Source organism: Haliotis cracherodii, unplaced genomic scaffold (genome assembly GCF_022045235.1).
Source record: "Haliotis cracherodii isolate W230 unplaced genomic scaffold, xgHalCrac1.p SCAF_5, whole genome shotgun sequence".
Lineage (NCBI taxonomy): Eukaryota > Metazoa > Mollusca > Gastropoda > Lepetellida > Haliotidae > Haliotis > Haliotis cracherodii.
Window position 1 is genome coordinate 17,981,261 of NW_027266308.1, and position 23,995 is coordinate 18,005,255.

Here is a 23,995-nt window from a genome sequence, read left to right on the forward strand (position 1 = left end):
TGTTTGATCTTTTGTCACGCATATTGTACATACCGTCTTTGTCATTGTGCAACAATCTATTGTGGATTGTGCCATACGTTTACATGTTTTACCACTATGATTTCTACCAAGACACCTGAAGCAAAGATTTGCTTTCTTCGCATCATCTTCTTTCAGAAATATCCATACCTCTACATTACATCTCCACATTTCATGATGTTCTCTTTACAAAGACTGCAGCTTCTATTTTACTGCTGAATGTGTTACTGGATTCTGTCTTTGTGGTACAAGACAACCTTTTCTTTTCATTTGACTTACCTTTTTTTTACAACACCATGAATTGTCTCTGAAGCAATGGTAAGGAACTCTCCTTCCTGTATAACCCATGTTCGCAAAGCTTCAACAGACTCCTGTCTCTCCGTTTCAGAAACGCACCTCTAATAACGTGCAACCATTGGTTCTGTCATCTTTTTAAGTAGGCTAGAGTAGAACAACCCATTTCCAAACTCTTCAAATCTATCATTTTCTTTGGGATTGACAACTGCAACATCTAAAATGTCTGCAAACCACTCAACATCTCTGGCAACACCTTCACAAATAGGTTTGAAGTTACTCAACTCTTCCATATGAATGGCTATTTGACGCCGTCTTCACCCATATTTTCTCTCTAACCTGTCTAATGCAACATCATAGGCAACAGCACCATGGCCTAAACTTTCAACCACTTTCAATGCTTCACCTGAAAGATACTGTCGCAACTGGAGGAGTTTGTATACAGAAGTTGCAGGAGACTGATCTATACATGTCATGAAGGCGGCCTTCCAACTCTCATATGTCTTGACATCTCCATAAAACACAGGTATTGAAACATGTTTTAGTTGTTTCCACATATCATTACCAACAGCGATGTTTTGCTTTTCTGTATTTTCAAACCTACCTTCATTGCGATTAGGAAACTCATGCTGATCATCATCAGTGTCACACAAGCCCCCCATCCCCATGTTTCCTTAATTCATTTCCATATGCTACTGTCTGTTTCACAGAATAATCGTTTTTAGGATTATATTTCTGTTTATTTTTGGTATGACCTCCTTTCACACCACTTGTTGCCTTGCTATTTTCATTGAGGTCATGTCTTTGTCCCACAACTACAGTTTGACCTCTATGAAGATCAGGCTTTTTATCACCTTTGAACAACCTGTACAATCTATGGCTGGACAGAGAACAAGTACTTGAACCACTATCTAAGTACTCCTAAGCTTTGTCTATCACTTCAGAAGTTTCACATTCAAGTTTTGATATTTCAGCATCAACCTTGTTCACATTCTCTATTTAATGAACTTCTGTGTAAGCCTGTGTAAGTTTTACCATGATATCCATGAATTTCACCTGAAGAGAACTCACTTCATCAAAGTCTTCTCTTTCTGCTTTTCGTGTTGACATATCTTGTTCGACTAGAGTATTCAGCTTATTTCTTCCCGTTGTAAACACAAATTTAGCTTTTGATTTTGCTGTTTAAGGCTACGAATAAGCTGTTCTAATTCTTCGTTTCCTTCATTTGAAGAGTCCATTTTATCGCTTCCTTTTTGGGAAGTGATTGACTTTTGTTCCGACATAACTTGAGAAACAGCCACTGCTGCAATAATAATTTTCAACTAAAGTAAATGTTGACATTCAAACTCACCTGTTTCCTATTCTAGTACAGTTGAAAAGCAACTGAAACCATTTTGCATTAAACAAACCACGCTCTGCTACCATTAAATGGAGTGAAGATAACCCCTAAATTCAAAACAAAAAACTATTGAAACAAGTGAAAACTTTTAATGTATCTAATCAATTACACTATTTTCTATAATGAACAATTTGTATCCACTTCTTGTGGATAAATTCACTTCTATATGTGAACTCTGTTACTATGTTGTTTAATAACAACATTTCTATTCTCAGTTCCCGTCTTGGGACTAAACGAAGAGCACATGTTGCCACCTGACAACTTTTGCACAACTCAACTCAAAACCACAGTCATGTAACATGTTAAGTGCCTTTTGCACGTGAAACACAACATTTTCATATCCATTGAATGTTTGTTTGGGTGCGTTTTGGCGCACTGTAAGTCAATCTAGACAATCTCTTAGATAAGCAAGCAAACTTTCGTTCTTGTCACTTCAGTATTTTCTGAGAAAACTTGCCCCCATTTCAAACACTAGGCACTAAGTTGAAAAGCATTGAGCAAGCGCCATAACTCTGTAAAAAATGAATTATTAAAGCCCCAATTTTCTACTCATTTGAGATCATGACCAATAATATTGTCACTGCAATATAATAGATAACTTCTTTGACAGGCATTAAGAAGTTGGAGTACTAAGTAAGGATAAGAATTTATGGATGAACAACTTCTTTATTACAATTAAGAGCGACGTTTCGGTGTAGGTTCTAACACAGTTATCACTTGCTTGATAATGGTGTTAGAACCTACACGGACACATCGCTCTTAATTGTAATAAAGAAGTTGTTCATCCATAAATTCTTATCCTTACTTAATATGATAGATTTCTCTAAGTTCATTCTACCCAGAGCAGACTGTACGAGTATCTGTAATTACCGTTTAGTTTGGTTTCCTTTGGTTCCAAGAACAGTGGTTGCTAAGATTGCTGTGTTGCCAACAAGAGAGCGTCCTGGTTCCAAGATCAGTGTTACTTCAGAGTCCACTAATGCTGACTGAATACATTCCACCAGACCTCCAGGAGTTGGAACCTTGTATATGATGAAAGTAATAGTTTTAAGCAAAGCGCATTGGTGCAAATATTTTTAGTAAAGCAACATTAAAATTCATCTGATTAACATAACATACAAACTGTTGATAGATATTTTCTTGCGCTGAAAAAATACAGAGAAAGTGAATGTAGATATTTACAAAAATTGATTTTATTAATGTGTGGACATGTTATTCATTTTCGTTGTACAGTATAAGATATACTTAACATTTATATTTTTTATCAAAATAAATTTCTTTGGCTTTTGTTACCCATAAAACTGAGAGAATGAATTAAAAATTAAATGTGTCATAGACTGTATTGCAACTGCATCTGAAGAGAAAAGCGAGTGAGTGATTTAAAATTTAGCATCACATCTGCTGTTTCATGTCCGCACAATAGACATCCCGAAATCATGTTCATCAAACTACATAGTCCTAGCTGGACATGCGTACCTGGCATTAGAAGGGACAAACTAAGATATCCATCATGATTGCAGTGATGAGGTCCTGATAAAGGACCGCCCCTTGTATATTTATTGCTTGTGTATGTTAAATATATAATTCCCTTTGGTTTTTAGTTACCTTTCAGGTGTTACCATTTGGGTCTTTATTCAACGGAAAACGTGCAAACACTGTAAGTAGTATAGGTAATAGGGGTTCTGGACCACTTCCACTGGAGCTGGATTCATATACCTATACTGCTACTACAGGGGGAATTTTTTATGCCAAAATGATTATGCGATTCAACGATAGTCATGAGATTCAGCTCCAGCTCACCAATACCTGGGTCCAATCATTGCTTTAGATGAGTCTAAATGGTAATAAAAATATTCTTCATTATTTTTATCGATAAAGCGATATTCAACATTTTTATTAAGTTCTTCGTTCATTTTACTGACTGATATAGAAGATTTAACGTGCGCTTTCCGACTACAGCGTATTTCGCACTTTTTACTAGGAGACCAGACTATATAACTACACTCTTTTTGTAAATTGATAAGAAACAATTGATTACCGTATTTGGTTGGTTTGACATCACTGATATAATAAAAACCTTGTGGTAATTCTCTCCATTTAATAGTTTTTTTCCATTATTATATATTTATGTAAGCATTTGTCTAAATGTAATCACACGATATTTTTAATCTCCAACCAGTTCTTTGGTTTTGGCACGGAATAATTGACGCGCTTGTTGCCTCCCTTGTTCTATGAACTTTTTGTTATCGTCTTCGCTAATACCACTGGTCTTATGAGATTTTGATCGAATCTCCTGCTTCATTTCATTGTATTTGGTGAGTTCTGACAGCACTAAACGAAACTCATCCTCGGATATCTTACAATCGGCCACTGCTGTCGAAATATGGTCCTCGATGCTGTTCAACTTTGCTTCGGCTAGTATCCGAATACTATCGTGTTTTAATGCTTTCTTTTGCAACCTACGAGAAATGAATTTTATCGCTATTCCTGCCAGTCCCGAGGCTCCAGCCGCTATTTCCATGCCGAGCACGATAGGCACGGCGATTATAGTTGATAGTAAACCGACACCGGCTACACCGAGTCCCATGCCAGCTACTACAAGCGCGGTGTCAACTCCGTCCAGAGCATTCACGGCTCTGCGATACTTTTTATACAATCCAAGTCTCAACTCCCTATCCTTTTCTATTCGATGTTTTATGTCGTTTATTTGATGTAATCGAAATCCATCAACAGTTTCCATCATTTCATCGAGCGCTGGATATAAACTCATAGTGTATATTACGAATATATAATAGTCTTTAATTGGTCTTGCTTAAATGTTTTGAGAGTATACATCAACCTTATCAAATGTATATTATACGGCAAGAATATCTTAGAAAGAGAAATACTACCACTTTTAATAATTTGAACCCCCTCGAGGGATGTAACGGGTGATGCACCGACATGAATAATACTGCAACGTTGACGCTCGTGTTTCTTGAGCCATTTAATCGATAGACCTGGTAATATTTCGAAGGCATCTACCGGTGCATCTCCGAACAAGACTTCAATAATAAGCGTAGAAATATTAGGTATTGCACTCAAGTTCTGTTTAATATCATCGAATTCTGTAACCAAATTTAAACTAACATTTTGGATTGCCGGACGACTATATAACATATGACCTGGTTTTTCTGGCAGGGGAGTGACTAACACACTTTTTCGTTTTGATGGGATATAGGCCGCGAGTACGATACCACTATTTATTATCTTAGTTAAATTATGTCCCTTACCCATCATCGCATAAGGTGGGGTAATGACGATATTCAGTAGCCACTTGATGTTTGCTTCGACCATAGTCCATTTATTCTCACTGTTGTAAATAATATTGTACGGAGTGGTTTTAAGGAGTCTACTAACGTCGACATCGCTTAAATCTTCTAGATTACCCGCGAATGTAACTTCTTTCCGCTTGTATGCATTATCGTGTAAGTGTAAAGCGTATAACTTACCATTGGTACCGGGTTTACCGAATCCTTCAGTGTCTCCGAGATCGGAAAGCGCAATTGTATTACATTGTCTTATCGTTCCAGGGCCTGATGCATCAACCATTATTTATAATATGGAGTGTTACACTTAAGTATCCTATATGTACAGGTTGGTGTTTTACATCTAATACAGAAATTTTGAGGTCTGAAATAATACCCCGCTTCAATTTTTTATATTGTAATGATGAGAAAGATTCCGTTCTACCGCTATTGTATTTTTCATTTTTCACTGGAACACTTCTGAGCAAAGTTGAAGGACTTTCTTGTTGAATATTATCCGTTGTACTGATTTGATCAAGATGGATGCACAGCTCTTTATAGGGAGCTAAATCGGGTAATATATCCCCCTCATTTTTTGATGAAGCGATTCTTATAGTAGCATCATTTGAAAATCCAAGTGTAGTTCCTATGTTCCCGAGAGGAACTACACCATTTTCTCCAGGGGATAAGATTATTTTCCCAGTCGCCTCATTTTGTGTGATACTAGCTCCATAAGGCTTAAAAAATTCATCATTGAGTGAGCATACACTGTAATACCCATCAGTTATAGTAATGGATTTGATATTGCCATGAAATAGCTTTAACACATTATTACCTCTCGTAGCACTTATATTGGTCCACCGCGGGTAATACGTTACATCGCATAGAGCTACTTCGAGTTGTCCATCCGAGTTATCGATAGTACGAAGCAGTTCAATAGACTGACTATTTGTTATTCCCAGGAGTGTAACATACATATCAAATATACAATGATACTATATCATAACTTAAATATGGAATCAATCATTATTTATAATATGGAGTGTTACACTTAAGTATCCTACATGTATAGGTTGGTGTTTTACATCTAATACAGAAATTTTGAGGTCTGAAATAATACCACGCTTCAATTTTTTATATTGTAATAACGAGAAAGATTCCGTTCTACAGCTATTGTATTTTACATCTTTGACCGGAACACTTCTGAGCAGAGTTGAAGGACTTTCTAGTTGAATATTATCCGTCGTGCTTATTTGATCAAGATGAATGAACAACTCTTTATAGGGAACTAAATCGGGCAAGTTGTTAATACTTGCAATCACTTTTGAGCCGCGTGGTAATGTTATTGCCCGATTAAATCCAAGTGTGTATGCTAAGTTCTCACCAATAAGTATATTTGTGTTTCCATTGATGATTGTCACTGCCCCAGTGGCCTCATTTTGTGTGATACTAATTTTAGTAGTATTATAAAATTCCTCATCAGACTTAAAATATTCATCATTGAGTGAGCTTATGCTGTAATACCCATCAGGTATAGTAATTATTCTATTAATTCTATTTTGGCCATCTATTACAAATATCTCATTATTACCTCTCGCAGCACTTATATTGGTCCACCGTTGGTAATACGTTATATCGCATAGAGCTACTTCGAGTTGTCCATCCGAGTTATCGATAGTTTGAAGCAGTTGAATAGACTGGCCATTTGTTATTCCCGGGAGTGTAACATACATATTAAATATACAATGATACTATATCATAACTTAAATATGAAATCAACTTACATTACTAATCAATCGATTATAGTAACTGCCTCCGGTGCTGAATTTTTAGTTAAATTCCCCGATATCTTTGAAAAGTACAGGGTCACGGCAACTAGCGATAAAATGGTGCACGATTGGTTTCACAATCCGATGCAATTTTGGCAGAATCAGTTAAACTTTGCCATATGGTGTGCCACAACGGGATGTGGCGTATCTCTTTACGCTCCAGGATTTGAACTGAATAAGTCTGTTATGTCATTTCACGTGTACTATCAGATTAGACGTATACTTAAAGAAATTAGTGCTCCATTACCGCAGGATCGAGCGTGGAATTCCACAAATAATAATTATGATAGGTCCGCGTATGAGCGTATTTGTCAGGAATTTAATGTTTCTACGAGTAAAGATTGGCGTATTAAAGGAGCAAACCATGGTCTAGGTGTTCCTTACACAGAGGAAAATAAATCCGTCAAAGAAGAAAGCGATTATGTATATAGAGAACTTCATAAACCTGGTCTTAATTTTTATAAGTTGCGGCAGGCCAGCAAACTTTACTCAAGAATGTATGATTATCGGTATAAAGTCGGTCATTGGTATCATGGCTGGGAACTTTATAGTAACGATTGGAGAGGGGATATTATGAGTTTTAAGAGTGGTTTAATTTACATTGTTACAAAATTTATACAAATGAATGATACCGCAAACGCTTGGAATGAATTTCTTAATGATAAAACGGAAAATAATTTTACTAACCCAGGATTTGTAAGAGTTAATGAATCGATAAGAACTTATGTATGGGCAATTCTCGGAGCGCAATCTCAAACACGAACGTCCATTATCGGTTCTGGGACGGCGCTCGATGCGCAAAAACAGTTTGTCGCAAACGTGGAGGACGCCATTAATTCACCAGTTGACATTCCATCGTCTATAAAGCGTTTTCAAGATGCATTACAGTACGCTCAATCTAAAGTGGACTTTGTTTATGCACCGGGACTATACATGTCTCCGAGTAATATGGAACTTAAGATCGGTCAAGTGATCGGTTATAATAATAAAATTGTTATCGCTACCGATCAACAAAAACCAGGTATATGGAGAATCTAAGGAAGCGTGTTGATGTTAAATTAGTCAGATCTAATGAGGAAGAAAGACTCAGGAAACTCATAGCCAGTCCGGCTTTTAACAGAAGCAAGATATTCGATAACGACTTAGCAGCGTTGCATATGCATAAAAGTAATATAAAATTCAACAGACCGGTGTACGTCGGTATGAGTATTCTCGACTTGTCAAAACACTTAATGTATGACTTTTATTACAACGAACTTAAGAAGCAATACGGCGATAGATGCGAGGTGTTATATACCGACACAGATTCTTTGTTGATGGAAATACAAACCGAGGATGTGTATAAAGATATGGCAGAAAAAATAGATATGTACGACACGAGCGATTACCCAAAAGATAATCCACTGCACAGCGTAGTAAATAAAAAGGTGTTAGGTAAGATGAAGGATGAATGTGCTGGGACTCCTATAGCGGAGTATGTAGGATTAAGACCTAAGATGTATTCTATAAAAAAGTCCGATAATGGAGAGATAAGAAAAGCTAAGGGTGTTAAGAAGTATGTGGTAAAAAAGCATATCAAACATGAACAGTATAAAGAATCATTATTCAATGGTAGAACGTTCAAACACGAGATGAACTCTTTAAGAAGTTACGATCATAGGATATATGGATTAAGAATGAACAAGACATCATTATCCCCCTTAGATACAAAGAGATGGATTGATAATGATGGTGTAACTACCTATGCTTATGGTTATGGTGGTAATACCGTACCGTCGGGAACTATGAACAACTCTTCTCGTACAAATGCCCTACCCGGTCCATCTTGAAGATAATAAAGAATAGGCTCTCCTTCTTTCGTAACCAATCGACTAATGTTATACGTCTTAAGGGACCATATGGGATCGGTTGCGCGACGTAGGCCTCCTTCGAGTTCACCGGGCTGGTATAAATATCTTACCCTTACTCTATCCGGAAGTTTTTGTTCTTTGCCTCTCCTCGGTGCTGAAGATTCGGAAGTCACGGATTTCATTTTAATCGCATCGGATGGTTTCTTCCCTATTAATCTCGTTACTTCATTATTCAGCGCTGATACAACGGCTGATAATCGTGTCACCCATTCGGTTGATCTCAATCGCTCGGATTTCATTTCGATCCAATACTGATAGCCAAACAAACGTTCCGCTAGAGTCCTGTTAAATCTTTCAACAATGGCTTGACTACGGTGGGCCTCTCTTTCACCACGGACGATTTTGACATCGTGCTTTGTTAAAAGTTTAGTTACCGATCCCATAAACTCTCGACCGGGATCTACTTGAAATAGCTTAGGCCATTTTAGCGGTCCGCGTTTATATATGCGACTCAGTGCATTAGCTACTTCTGTTGAATCTTTCGAGGTTAATGGCTCAGCCTCTTTGTATCGACTAGCCACATCCACTACTGTTAAAGCGTATTTATACGTTTTGCGTTTTACCTTATCGTGGGGAAGAAACAAGAGGTCAGCCTGATGAACTTCATTCGTCGTAGAAATATCAAACTTCTTCCTCGGTATATAACGCGGTGCCGGTAAATATATTTGCCACATCGCTTGTTTCTTTAACCAATCCTTGGCCACATCTTTAGATACCTTAGCCGCGGTGGCTAATTTTTTTATTGCTCCTACACCTTTCCAATATCCTCGTGGGCTATAGTAAATTTTATTCATTATTAATTAATATTGATATTTCGTTTAATACAAATCATGACTATCGTTGAATCGCATAATCATTTTGGCATAAAAAATTCCCCCTGTAGTAGCAGTATAGGTATATGAATCCAGCTCCAGTGGAAGTGGTCCAGAACCCCTATTACCTATACTACTCTGTACCTTATCTTGATGATCTTATTACTCATGTTATTCTAAATGCTAATCCGTAGCATAGGATTAAAGTTAACAAACACACTTAATAGCCTTGGAGGCTGCTTGGGATGCACTACTGCCCGAGTGGACGTTTCCCATTCATACATCTGTGTATAGCTTTTGCTGTATTTCCTCTTGAGGAAAATTCCCGAACTTTGTTCCTTCGCCGCATTGGTGTCCCTGATACAAGACCAAAGGCTAGACTCTGTGTCGAACTGTGAAGACAGAAGCTGCCTAAAACAGATGGTTTAAGCCAAAGTTTGTTAACCTTTTTAGACTGTGTCATGGCTTTGTAGATACAATAACCTCCGTGTATTAAGATCAAGTCAGTTATATATATATCTGTACTGACTAGTTACTATCATTGTTGCTAACTTGTGAATATTCGCCTGTAAGATGCATCTCACGCTGCATTAGTTCAACTGAGAGAGTTAAACTGGCCTAAACTATGTGCCATATATTGGTGCAGAGCAAGTTTAAGGGTAAGGCAAGTCAGGCTGTTTCCTACTTGAGTGCTTTTGAGCTGCGTATTGTATGCTCCGCCATGAATTATGATGCCCCAATTGCAAATATTGTAGGAATGCCTTGATTGGTCGCAAACAGAATTGCTGGCCAATGACTGCACAACAGGAGTTTACCTCAGCCTTGTTGCATTTAAGAACCTATTTCTTAGACTTAGGTGTTTGACTAGGTTGAGGTCCAGACATTTATAGTTAATTGTTCACGGGGTAAATTCAGGGGAATTTCGCCTGTTAGAGCCTAGCTGTAGTGCCATAAGTGGTGTACCAGTGGTATCAAGTCTTGATACTGGATTGCATTTAGCTTATCGTTAAGTGTTTTGTTTAAAGTATTGTTTATTGCGTAGACACTTCTTCCCACACTGATATTTATACTACATGTATACATATTATATCATTGGTAGACCAATCAAAACAAGCTTAGGGTGTGCGGACCAATCATATTAGGGATTAAGATTTAAGGTTTTGAACTATTTGGAACTTTAGGATGTGTATGCTTTGACACTAACTAGGTGGTGGGTGACAGTTATTGTTTTAAGTGATTAGCCCTAGGTAATTAGGGTGCTGTCAAGACTCATTGAATACAGAGGTAATCAAGTGGTGTCGACAATGTTATTTTGGGGGTTGAGTCCCATCCAGGATCTGAGCCCACGCTGCCAGAGTGAGGCACCTAATCGCCAGCACACAGTGATCTAACCCACTCAGCCACCAAGGCTTCCACAAAATGAAAGTCCGACAACTAGTAGTCTAGATCACATACTTTTTTTCTTGTACAAAAAAGTACAAGAATTTGTACTTTACTAAGAAAGTGTTATCCCAAATATACCATTTGTTACATTTCACCACTTTCTAAATGTCATTGTGTATTCATAGCTTTCGGTCATGGGTGCTGTGCCAATTTACACTTGTCAGAGGGGTACACAAAGTATGTGATCTCTAGGCTACCAGTTGTCGGACCCGTGAAGATTCCGGGGTAGAATAGGCAACCCATGCATGCCGTAAAAGGTGAATATGCTAGTCGTAAAAGGCGACTAACGGGATCGGGTGGTCAGGCTCGCTGATCCAATTGCATGGATCGATGCTCATGATATTAATCACTGGATTGTCTGGTCCAGATTCGATTATTTACAGACCGCCGTCATACAGCTGGAATATTGCTGAGTGCGGCGTAAAACAACAAACAAACAAAACAAACAAACCAGTTGTCGGACTTTCATTTTGTTGGAAGCTTCAGTGGCTGAGTGGGTTAGATCACTGACTTTGTGTCCTGGTAATTAGTTCCCTCTCTGTGGCAAAGTGGGTTCGAATCCCGGATGGGACTGAACCAAAAAAAGTACAGGAATCTGTACTTTTCTAAGAAAGTCCCAAAAAATCCCAAAAATAACATGTTACCTTTGACTACTTTCTAAATGGAATTGTGTATTCATAGGTTTAAGGTTTGTTTACATTGATTATTAGACACCACAAATTAAGTGGCATTTAGATTGTTAAACTATTGAATGTTTTGGTTCATGTGACAATGTATTTATGGTTTAATATTGAGAACATTGCAATGCTATTATATTTTATTACCTTATTTATTAACTTTATTTGTATCATGTACAATGTATGAAACTACCAGCAGCAAGCTAGATATCTGAAAATTACTGTATGTTTGAAATTTGGAAGGAAAGTTTGTTTGACAAGTGGTCAAGGGCAGATTTGGGTAAGAACTATTCCAAGTTGAGAGAGATTGTTCATTTTGAAGAGGTGAACAGTTGTATACTTACTAGTCTTATGATGCGTTTGGAGAACCCGAGGATTGTCACATTACAAGATGCATCGATTACTGCTATCATCTATGTCTTTGTTCATAAGTCTATTCATAAATGTCAGCAAACAAGAGGGCAAGATCAGGTTACTTTCACAGTCCTTACAAATCAGGATTTACAGGAAATAGTGGTAGAAAAACTGTTGTGGCTAATTCAAGTCCTAACAAGACTGGTCAGTCTTCATTTTCTGAATGGACAAGGCCGTTCAAACCAAGATGTGGTTATTGTGGTATGACCAAGCATCTACCGGTAATTGCTGACTGCTTTGCCCGGGATAATCATAAGTTGTAGTGTTCGTGAATCATACCTCTACTATTGAAAGCAGTGTTTCACATTATATGCTCAGTCAAAAAAGAAAAATATAGAAACTATTGAAATCCAAAGAAATAAACAAGCCAAAGTAGACAAAAATGTTTTTATGGATAACAACTTCTTTATCATACTGTAATTGTGACATTTCAAGATAGATTCTTATACTGTTTTCAAGCAGGACTGACTTATAAAGATAGTACAGAATTATTTATGGTATGTGAAGAAATAACAGTAATGACAAATGTCATAGGATTATCATGAGTAGGTTAACTAATAGCAACAGAAGTAACAACCATAACAACATGACAGACAGAGAACACATGATGAGGAAGCCTACCCTACTGAGAACCAGCTGCAGAAACACCACTAAACTTCAACAACCCATAGGTGTTGTTTACCAAAGTGACTAACTGTGGAGATTCCTATGTAGGTGAAACATCCCGCCCCATCAACACCAGAATCACAGAGCTCAAAACTTCAACCATCAAATCAGACAGTAAATCAGCTGTCTCAGACCATATCAGCAACTGGCCCAATCCCAACATCAATTGTGAAAACATCCAAGAGTCACCACCACCAGCCTTCTATCAACAGAGATATGTCATCACATCCATCTACCAGGAAATCATCAAGCAAATGTTTTCTGTTTTTATGGCTTCATGTTAATTTGAATTCAATTTCTACCATGTTCATTTAATAGTCAGTCATGCTTGACAATGGCATACAAATCTATACCAAAACATCACAATTACAGTATTATAAAGAAATTGTTATCCATAAAAAAACATTTTCGTTTAATTTGTCATTTGTCAACTTCTAAGAAATGCCTTTCAAGCGAGTCAGATGTTAAAAGAGATCATCTACCAACCCAGCATGTACTCCCCTGTGCTTTAATCATATCATCGACCACAAATGGAGACCTTGATTGCCTTGTTGTTAGCGTGACCATTGTCAGCTCCTTTTTGTTACACCTACACCTTCATTGTACTTAATTGGCTAATCTTCTGTTAATCTCAATGACTTCATCATTATATTGTTATCTTTGTACATTAATCCTACCTTGTGTACACATATCTACATGTTTTGTGGCGACATCAGTTTTCGCTCGGATAAGAGACACATGTTCAGAAAATATTTTTAGTTACATATACAGTGTCATATTAGGTTAGCAGGAAAATATTTTTCTGGTAGCCTAATATGACACTGTATACGGCAACTAAAGACACCATAACAAATTTATTATGCCAAAAAGTTTACACTATTTGGTATCTTTGTCGCATGTCAAGTCAAAATGAAAACTTGACCCTTACAACTGGTATAAACGACAGGACCAGTACATATGTTTCCGATACAACGCTTTAATGTAAACATAAACCTTAACAATGGAATATAAAATGCACTAAATGTGAACGTTTAAAGTAATATAGCTAAAATGGGTAGAATTATCAGAAAAATGCCCACATGCTAACAGAAATTTGCGTGCCACTGTAACTTGATAGCAGTCCACTTTCCCCTAAAGACAGGCTGATATCTATTCTATTGCTATGTGACGTCATTGGCGTCATGTTTCTTGTTTGTGACATCATCCTATAGTATGTTCTATGACATTGATACTTGTAACTCAGTGACCATCGTTGTAAGTTGTTTTTTTCTCTACAATCTATATCAAGTCACGAACGTGGTTTCTTTAATAAATAATGTCTTTGCTCATCACAATTAATGAATCTAAAACACAAAACAGTGTCAAATAACAAATTTCTGTACCAGAATTATCATGTTAAAAATGTGAGGTGGGTGTTGGAAAATCCAAAATGGCTGTTACTGACGGTAAACGGTCTCAATTTGGGTCAGTAGTTCTTCTCTCTGATTGGTCAATCTCACTTTGAGGCATAATAAAAATGAATATTAGAACAAATATATAATATGGTATCTACCTGTTGACATGGTTAATGTTATTTTATTCAAATGTTTTATTTGAAAGTCTAAAACTTCCGAAGTTCCGCGTGCAGCCATGACACTTTGGAATGACATCAGTTGTTTTCACTTGCCTCATTGGCTTGCTCTTTACATCCACTGAGCTTCGCACAAGCCTGTCACATGCACAGTGGTGGAATCCCCATCACAAAAGGACATAAATGAAGTTAACTCCGGGGAATAATAATGCACATCACTCCCTCGTTATGGCAGGAACACCAAAACTCTGCATTTCGTCTCAAACACCTAACAGGCATGCAATTGATCAGATGAGTCCAATGTGAACATGTGTGCTTTGTGCTTTGTGTCCCTCACAAATATGAGTGCTATACATTGCCGTTCTTCTTCTGGTTGCAACTTTTTGCACTTGCAGCAAAGTTCACTGTGATTCTTCTGTATCTGTCAAGTCAAGTCTGCATCAAGGACTGCAACGTTACTGACACCAGAAGTACACAGAGTCGTGAAGTGGTATTCTTTGTGAATTTAGGATCTGTTGTCAGAACATGTTCAGCGTTTCTAAAGAAACTGGTACACCTGGTGGTATTGACATTGACATTGTCACCTGAGGAAATTGTTGTTGTTGTTGAAGATGTAGTAGACGTCTTAGCACTTGTCCTGAAAACAGTTGATGGAAGAAATGTGGTCTGCTTAACTACATCCCTGTTCAAGGGGAAAATGCAACATTTTTTTAACGCAGACTGCAGATTCATTTGTGTGAGGGCAGCACAGTAGGTTTTGAATGCATCTTCGCATACTGAATATCTGTCAATGCCAGACCTCACATGTTCCCTGATGAATTTGTGTCTGAGGCCGTTGTAAATTCTCTAGAAAGGAAAAAAAACATCCAGTGTATATAAGGCTGGAAGAGATGGGATGTATGCGCTGGCGAGACGAAGAGAATAATGTGCTTTTCCTGTGCCCACTCAATAAGTGACAGAGATACATGCGATTTATGGCCATCTTAAAGAACCAGGACTGGATTATCTGCTGAAGCCTCAACATCTATCTTGTTGAAGTGATTCTCAAGATATTTCTGAAAGATCTCTGTGTTGGACCAACCTGTTTCACTGACTGTGCATAAAGTACTGGGAGTACTTGCATCCTTCATTCGCTGATGCATTGTAGGTTGTACTTGTCCAGGATCTTCTCCATTTCATCCAAAAACTGTAGGTGTTGACCGTCTTTTCCAATGTGGCATTTGCTCTCATGATCTCCAAAGAGAGGGGCTTATGCACTCTCAAGTTCTAGCCATCTTTTAAGAAAAATGTAAAACCACTAAAATGAAAGAGTCAAGTCATCTTTTGGTTTCTTTCCTGAGCAGATGGCTAGATTGGTAGCTAAAGCTGTAACTTCCTCATGAGAATAATCATACCCAAAAGTAGAAATCATCTTTACCTGAGACACAAGGCTTTGTTCCTGCTCTAGGGATCAGATACACATTTGGTATCACACCCAATCTCACACATTCAACATAGACCTTTCCACAAAGTCAATTAGGGACAAATTGGTCATAAAAAACTGTCTGGCTGCACTGTTGAGCCCTTCCTCGCTAATGCTGTCTGATAAGCTTTTTCCATGATTTCTGGTTAATATTGTTGATAATTGCCCTTCCCTGATCTGATGGAGCCCTATTAATCATTATAAAAACTATCATGACATTAACATAAAACATCATGAAAATATCCACAGAAAGTATGAATGATATAAGAGATGTCCCCACTGTCTTCCCATACATTTCATTTTTAGTGAGAATATCACATGATGATCATGTGATATTCTGATAGCCTATATCACCGTCAAGCAGATGATCTATCACTTAGGTTTTTGACAGCACTAAAACCTTTTTGATACAATTTTTCATAGTGTCGAGTGATGTCTTAGCAAACTAATATATTTCTCAAATTTTGTCAACAACTTACATTTTGTAGCTTGATTCTGAGCATTTTGTCACTGAAGCAGTAGCAGGACTGAGCTTGTGGACAAACAAGCTGCCAATGACATCGTAAAATATCCGAAAAACACATGATTCAAAATGGCCGAGCAAAAATATATGTTGAGCCAAAACATGTGCGGAATATAAAAATTAACTCTACACACTTATTCAGTATTCACCTGATGAAGGGGCAGGAAGTAGCTCTGAAACGTTGTTCAAAGGAATCAAAGAAGTTGATCTAAAAAGTGTCATGTACTCATATTCTTCCAAATGCCCATCAAAGACTTCATTCAACATTAGCCGCCTCCGTGGTCTTGTGGTAGAGCATCTGCCCGGAGAGCGGAAGGTCCGGGGTTCGATCCCCGGCCGCGTCATACCAAAAGACGTTAAAAGATGGTACTTGTTGTTACCCTGTCTGGCGCTCGGCATTAAGGGGCTAAAACAAGGACTGGTCGGCTCGGGGTCAGTATACTGTGTCTGAGTGGGGTATTCATGTTTAACTGCGGTATGGTATCTCAGTGAGCTAGCACTATAAATCGGCATCAGTCCGGACTAGTACAAGCAGCCACACACACACACACGTGCATGCACGTCGCTTATATAAATGCAATAATCTTGGACGCGATGCTAAACCCAATTTCACCTCACCTCACCTCATTCAACATTAACATGGAGATAAGGCAATAAGTGACATCAATCTGTACAACAGCATCGTCTAGAAGAACATCAGGACCAATGACCACCTTACCTTTCTACTACGCTGCAGAAAATACAAGCTAATTCCCAAAGGCCTACATTTGAAGTCACCTGACCAACCATGCAACAGCACTATAGCTGTTATAGGTATTACATCAGGCAAGGACAAGACTGCTCAAGATCCTCATACAACAAACTTGAACTCAATGCCACATATTATCCAGATTATCCCTGGCACATTACATCTATTACATACGATGTAGTTTACCTCTTCACCAACATACCATTACAAGAAGCCCTCCAAGTCCACCAAAGCGAGTTACTGACCCACATTGACCAGTTAGACACATCACTCTCCATCAACAACGCCATACAGTTAACTGATTCCTGTTTCATCTCGTATTTCAGATGGAATGCCAGAATACATCAGCAGATTCATGGCCAAATGAAGTCCCCACTCAATACAGAAATGTCACCCTTCCTCGATGTGCAACTCAACAACAGTCAACACCCACACTGCTGTCTTCCATAAACCTACTCACATGGACCAGTACATTCATTACATGTCCAACCACCATCAAACAAGCCATCATTGTCAGTCTCAGCAAAAAAATCCAGCACCTTAAACACACTTTAACACACTCAAAGGATATCCCAAACATCTGGTAGAGAAAATCATTTTAAAAAAACCCATAAACCTAGCAGAAAGATCCTGTTTCCATGTCCAAACCTGCCCCATCAACCATGCACCCTAAGCATCCAGTACCAAGGCCTGACACTGGGTCACCAGATCACTTTTAAAAATTCAGCCAACATAGATGTTACATTCACCTCTGACAAGTCAATTAGAAACATTCTACACACCAATGGTAAATGTCCCACCCAGTCCAACCCAAAACCCTAGGATGTGTGTGCGAGAGATCTCATACAACTGTTGAGATATTGGATGAAGAACACAGATCTCTGATGATCTGACATGAAATCTGCTCTTTCTGAAAATCTCATACAAAATCCTGACCACCATGTTTCCTGGTAACAAATCAAGATTCTCCAAACCGACATCAGCCACATAAAAAAAGGAAAATATTTAAATTCAAAGAAAGAAACCAGCCACTAACATAGATCAATGCATCTACCTACCAAGCATGTACTCTGCTGTGCTGTGATCATAATCATCAACCAAAAATGGACATCTTGATTGCCTTGTTAGTGTTACCATAGTCAACTCTGTTATTACACTAAAGGTTTGGCTTCTCTCCTTCTAATCTCATTGGCTTCGTCATTATGTAGCCGGGTGGTGGTGCTAACTCTGAATGAGTTATAGCCACATAAGTACCACCCACTTATAACCCCCCTTAGATTCATTCTATACATATATACATACATGTTCATCTATTATCACCATCACTTCATTCTGTGTTCATTATATGTTCATTATATGTTGTCCTTGTCTAGAGTTGAATGTCAGCCAGCTAACACCAACCTGATACCCTTTTTGCAGCCTCTGTAATTTCTCCAGCTTCACCTGGACTTCCCCCTATCTATTTTTAGATATGTCCACCACTTTATGTCACTGAAGCATCTTGACTTCCTTTAATACCTGTCAGATGCTACCTTTCTTTTGATTGGCCCTTTGGTCCACTTCTTTAACTTCCTTTCTCACCTGCCCTCCTCATGCATTCTGCATGAACTCTTTATGGAGGGAGGACTCTTGTTTACAGCTTCCCTCCCACCATCTACTACCAAAGAATAAATATCATCATCATCTTCAAGAACTGCCTCATGTTTTGACTAGCAGCCCAGTGGCTGGACACATGACACCACGCCCGGCTACAAAATGGCGCCCAACGTGGGGCTGCTAGTTTCATCAGCATCATCACTTGTACAGTGAGAAGAGGCAGTTCATCATCCAGTAGATGGAATTCAATATACAAGAGTTCATGCAGTTTCCGAGGACATCTTATACACTTATGTGGATGAATAATTCATTCATCAAACTGTTTTTTGAAGTGTATGGACCTTGTGACTTTTGATTTTTTGTGTTTCACAAATTCAGGACATTGACTTTTGAGCCTGACTATCGAGACATTTGTGATCCACCTTGTAAATTTCTATTTATCCTGTGATATATATTATATGTTTATCATGTTTATATTTGTTTGAAATTTATAATCCTATTGACTTTTACAGAGTATTGATTATATTATAGTACAAATTCTATTTCTACCACATTTCTATGTCTACAGTGTTTATTTAAATTATATATATATATAGTATAGATTCATTTTTCATCTCGCTGACAAGTTTATTCCGAAAAATTAATTGGAGTTTATATCTATTCAAAATTTCACCACTGATCAAAATTTCAGGTTGATATTAAGTGTAGCTGGTAATTATTTGACTTTGATTCCAAATTTATATTTGAAATTATTTAACATTTAACTTAAACAGTTCAATTTCAAAATCCAAAGTTTATTTTTTTACTTGATATATTTTCTGTCAATACTTTTGATATTTGCATTGATACCCTTCTTACTTTACCTGTGTCAGACTCTATCCTCAGTACTTCTTTTTCCATGCTGTTCCTGCTGTCTTTCCTTCCGTGTGGACATATCTCTCTTCAGCAAACCACTAACATGTTTCCCATAAGTATTTTGTCTTGTCTTGTGTTGTTTCTTCATTTCACCATATACCATATCCCATTATAGGCTTCATCACTATCATCAGTCATATTAGATCTTCTGTTTGAAATATTTGAACACCATCAGTGATTAGGTCCTCAGTATTTCCCTCAATTGCATATCTATTATCTCAAGTAACAGTATATCTGTGATGGGAGATATTTGTGTAGTTTCCCCTCATATGTAAGTTACATATGTGACAGTGGAGTTCAGTCAGTATCTACTGTTACATTTACTTTCTGTATGTACAACTCAGTTGTTGCTGCATCTTGACTTATTTCCAGTGGTTGTCTGGTCTGTAGTACTTGCAGTTACTGCTTGTATCTGGGATGACTTTGTAGTTGTTGCCAGGTTAGTCTCACACCGTAGCCTTTGCTTGCTGGATTATTTCATTTCCATTGGGATCATCTGGCTAGTGTTTCATTTTACCTAACCTCAGTACATGCATAAGTTGTCCTTCAGGTGACTACATCCTGATTGTTGTTTGGCTACTTGCATTGCTATTGAACTTTGCTGCTTACCTGGGGTAGTGGTTAGTTCCCCGCAGTTGTAAGTCTACCCATATCACACCATAGTCCATCTTGTATCCTTGCTTTTGTAGGAGCCCTGCACTTGGTTTCCTAATACTTAGGAGTTTTTGCACTTTGCGATCGCCTCGGTTCATAATATTGTTGTTGGGTCCCAACGTATAGGATCCTTGTTGCCTTTTTGTCATACTTGTATTATCATACACATCATGGCTCAGTCGGACAGTGATGTTAGATCACAGGTTGATCAGGTTGTGGATTTCATCCATCAGCTTGATCCCTTAGTCAGTACTAGTTTACTCTACCGTCTAGCAGATGACGCTAATCCACATCCACCTCAGACCACTTATGTAGCTGATGTTGGGTCTGGAGATACGTTGTTTCGGCCGCATGTGCCTCCACCTCCTGTGGATAGCCAAAGGGTTGTTCCCCAAGCATATACACCTGGGCTATCGTCACTGCTAACACATTCACCTCTGGGGTCTCCTTTGTTGTCTGATGTATGGTCACCCATGGAGCCTTCCCAGCGGTCAATACCCCCACAAGACCCTAGTCCTAGGATAGAATTGCCGAAATCTTTGCCTAGGCCCTACGGGTCACTCTTTAGTTATAATCAACCCCAGGGTTCATCAACCCCTTACTCACAGCAGTCGCGTGTCATTACACGTCCGACTGGGGCACCAAATGAGGCTTGGCCCAACAGACATGTACCCATGCCCATTCTATACCCTGGGTACACTCCAACTGCTCAGCCTAGTCAGTTCCTGGCAAATCCGCATTCCACTATGCCCATATCACACACCTCGTACATGCCAATAATCAATGCACCAAGTCCCCGGTTGTCAACATTTTCAGGGGATAGGGCAAAGGGTGATGTGAAATATAGTCAGTGGTGCCTTGAAATTTTGGGGTGTCGACGTGAAAATGCTCACTCTGACACCGCCATATTCAATGCCATGCGGAGAGCAGCCAAGGGTTCTGCTGCAGATCTTCTCAGTGGTTTCCCTGCTGAGGCAACCCTTGATTCTGCCTTAGAGCAGTTGGACATTGTCTTTGGCAATGTGATGCCTGGCGAGACGCTCATGGAGCGCTTTTACACAGCTCGCCAGGAAATAAACGAGTCTGCTGCAGCTTGGAGTTGTAGACTTCGTGACTTGATCTCAAAGATCGAAGTCTCAGGAATGCTCCCATCAAATGCTGCCATGACCTTGCTTCGAAGCCGTTTCTGGATGGGGTTGTCCCAGGATGCTTTGAAGCAGGCAACTCGTCATCACTTTGACTCTGGTCTCGAGTACAGCCAACTGCTGCTTGCTGTACGTCGGGTGGAGGAGGAACTGCTTACCCCTAAGGAGGCACATCAGTGTCCCGTTACCACTCCTGTACCATGTGGTCGGGAGATGGAGGATGTGCTCTCTAGGCTTAAAGACCTTGATAAGAGTCTAAAGTCTATCGGGGACAAAGTTCACTCTCTTGAGCTCAGGTCTGCTCAAGCCTCCTCTTACAAACCACCCACCAGGAGTCAAGGCCAAGCTCCCTTCAGAGGTGCCCAGACAAATAAACCTTTAGTAAAGCAGGTCGGTGATAAACCCCCTCCACAACAATCATCAGTTTTCTGTTTTGATTGTGGAAGGCCAGGGCTCAAAAGGGGTCACCAGCATTGCCCTGCTTTAAACTTCTAAGAGTCCCAGTTATGGAGCGGTCTGAGGACTCTAACCAAAGTACTCAACGAAAGGTGCCTTCCAATTTAGTTGGGCACCCAAACATTGCGCATGTGAAGGTAGAGGAGCATGCCTGTGATGTTTTGATAGATACTGGTTCAATGGTCACCACTATCTCTGAAAACTTCTACAGAGCTTACCTCCCTCACTTGCCACTCCACCAAATCAGCTCATTACTAGAGGTGCATGGAGCTGGGGGAGCCAAGCTACCCTATTTGGGGTATGTTGAGGCTACGATTGCTATACCCCCTGACTTCATGGGTCAAGTAGTGGAGGTACCCGCACTCATCCTTGTGGTGCCCACTACCGACTTCACCTCTAAGGTACCTCTTATCCTGGGGACCAATGTCCTGCGTGCTGCTTGTGAAAGCAACCCTGGTGACAGGGTATCTGGGAGTTCTTCTCCTTGGACCATGGCTATTCAGTGGCTCAGTAGGCGTTGGAATGACCTGAACCGAACTGAGAATGTGCGGACAACTAAATCTATAACCATACCCCCGTCTTGCAACCAGATTATAACAGGTATTTGCAGGGGTAGTGTTCCACAGATTGGTATGGAGTTTTGTGCCACACAGTCCGTTCTTCCTGGTTCACTTACCCTCGTTACTGGTGTTGTTGGGTTTCAGTCTACCCACTCAACAACACGGGTCAAGGTTGAGGTCGCTAACCCGTCCACCAAGGCTGTTACAATTCCAGCCAAAACAGTACTTTGTCATTTGGAACAAGTTGCTGTGTTGGACGGCTTATCCCCTGAGGATGGCGTCAGTAATACTGGATCTGTACCTACCAAACTACCAAAAGAGTTATTTGAACTGGACTCTCTGTGTGATAATCACACTCCAGATGAAATAACTCAATTGCGCTCTCTAATGAATGAGTTTGACGATGTGTTTAGCAAGTCTGATATGGACATGGGACATACTGACTTGGTCACCCATCGAATAGAACTCACAGATGAGACTCCATTTAAGGAAAGACATAGACGTATTCCGCCCTCTATGTATCAAGAGGTCAAGGACCATATAAAGCAGATGTTAGATGCTAAAGTTATCCGTCCATCTGCTAGTCCATATGCCTCGCCTGTTGTCCTGGTTCGCAAACATGACTCGAGTCTGCGCTTCTGTATTGACTTTAGAAAATTGAACAGTCGCACAATTCGAGATTCATATGCTCTACCAAGGATAGAGGAAACTCTTGATGCTTTACACGGGGCAAAATACTTCTCTTGTCTTGACCTTAAGAGTGGATATTGGCAAGTCGAAGTGGATGAGGAGCACAAGGCCCGTACTGCCTTTACTGTTGGCCCACTTGGGTTTTACGAGTGTAACTCTATGCCCTTTGGACTGACAAATGCTCCAGCTACTTTCCAACGCCTGATGGAGAGGTGTATGGGCGACATTCATCTTCTCCAATGCCTCATTTATCTCGATGACATCATTGTGTTTTCTAAGACCTTTGATGAGCATCTTGAGAGATTACGAGCAATCTTTCAAAGATTGCGCAAGAACGGGCTCAAGCTAAAGCCGTCAAAATGCCAATTCTTGCAGACCTCCGTTAAGTACCTAGGTCACGTAATCTCCGAGGAGGGTATCAAAACAGACCCTGAGAAGATTGAAGTATTGAAGACCTGGCCAATTCCACGTAATGTCGAAGATGTTCGTCGTTTTCTTGGATTCTCCGGCTACTTTAGACGTTTTGTTCCAGACTACGCTAAAGTTGCCTAGCCACTAACCAGTTTGCTTGCTGGTCATGGCGGGAGATCCAAGCGCAAGATCAAGTCAAACCAACCATTTGTATGGGGGGATGCTCAACAGTCAGCTTTCAGGGAGCTTATTAGCAGGCTTTCTTGTGCTCCCGTTTTGGCTTTTGCTGATTTCACTCTGCCCTTTGAATTGCACATCGATGCAAGTGGGGATGGCTTGGGTGCAGTACTGTACCAATCCCAAGACAATCAAAGGCGAGTGATTGCCTATGCAAGTCGCAGTCTCAGCAAAGCCGAGCGCAATTACCCTGCTCATAAGCTAGAGTTTTTGGCTCTAAAATGGGCTGTCACCAAGAAGTTTCATGATTACTTGTATGGCAACTCATTCACTGTAAAG

General features: G+C 39.4%; 1 protein-coding gene and 1 pseudogene across 2 annotated transcripts in view; one reads left to right on the plus strand and one right to left on the minus strand.

The window, feature by feature from the left end:
- LOC139444350 (uncharacterized) overlaps positions 1-23,995 on the plus strand; it is a 254,046-nt pseudogene that overhangs the window by 210,713 nt on the left and 19,338 nt on the right.
- The window catches only part of LOC139444348 (uncharacterized), a 173,638-nt gene that overhangs the window by 30,219 nt on the left and 119,424 nt on the right, over positions 1-23,995 (minus strand). For both annotated transcript variants that reach the window (XR_011651752.1, XM_071225283.1), the window contains exon 6: positions 2,582-2,733. Coding sequence is in view for 1 of the 2 variants with exons in the window: in XM_071225283.1 (XP_071081384.1) it covers positions 2,582-2,733 (152 nt within the window). In the remaining variant the exon portion in view is untranslated. The remainder of the gene's footprint in view (positions 1-2,581; positions 2,734-23,995) is intronic.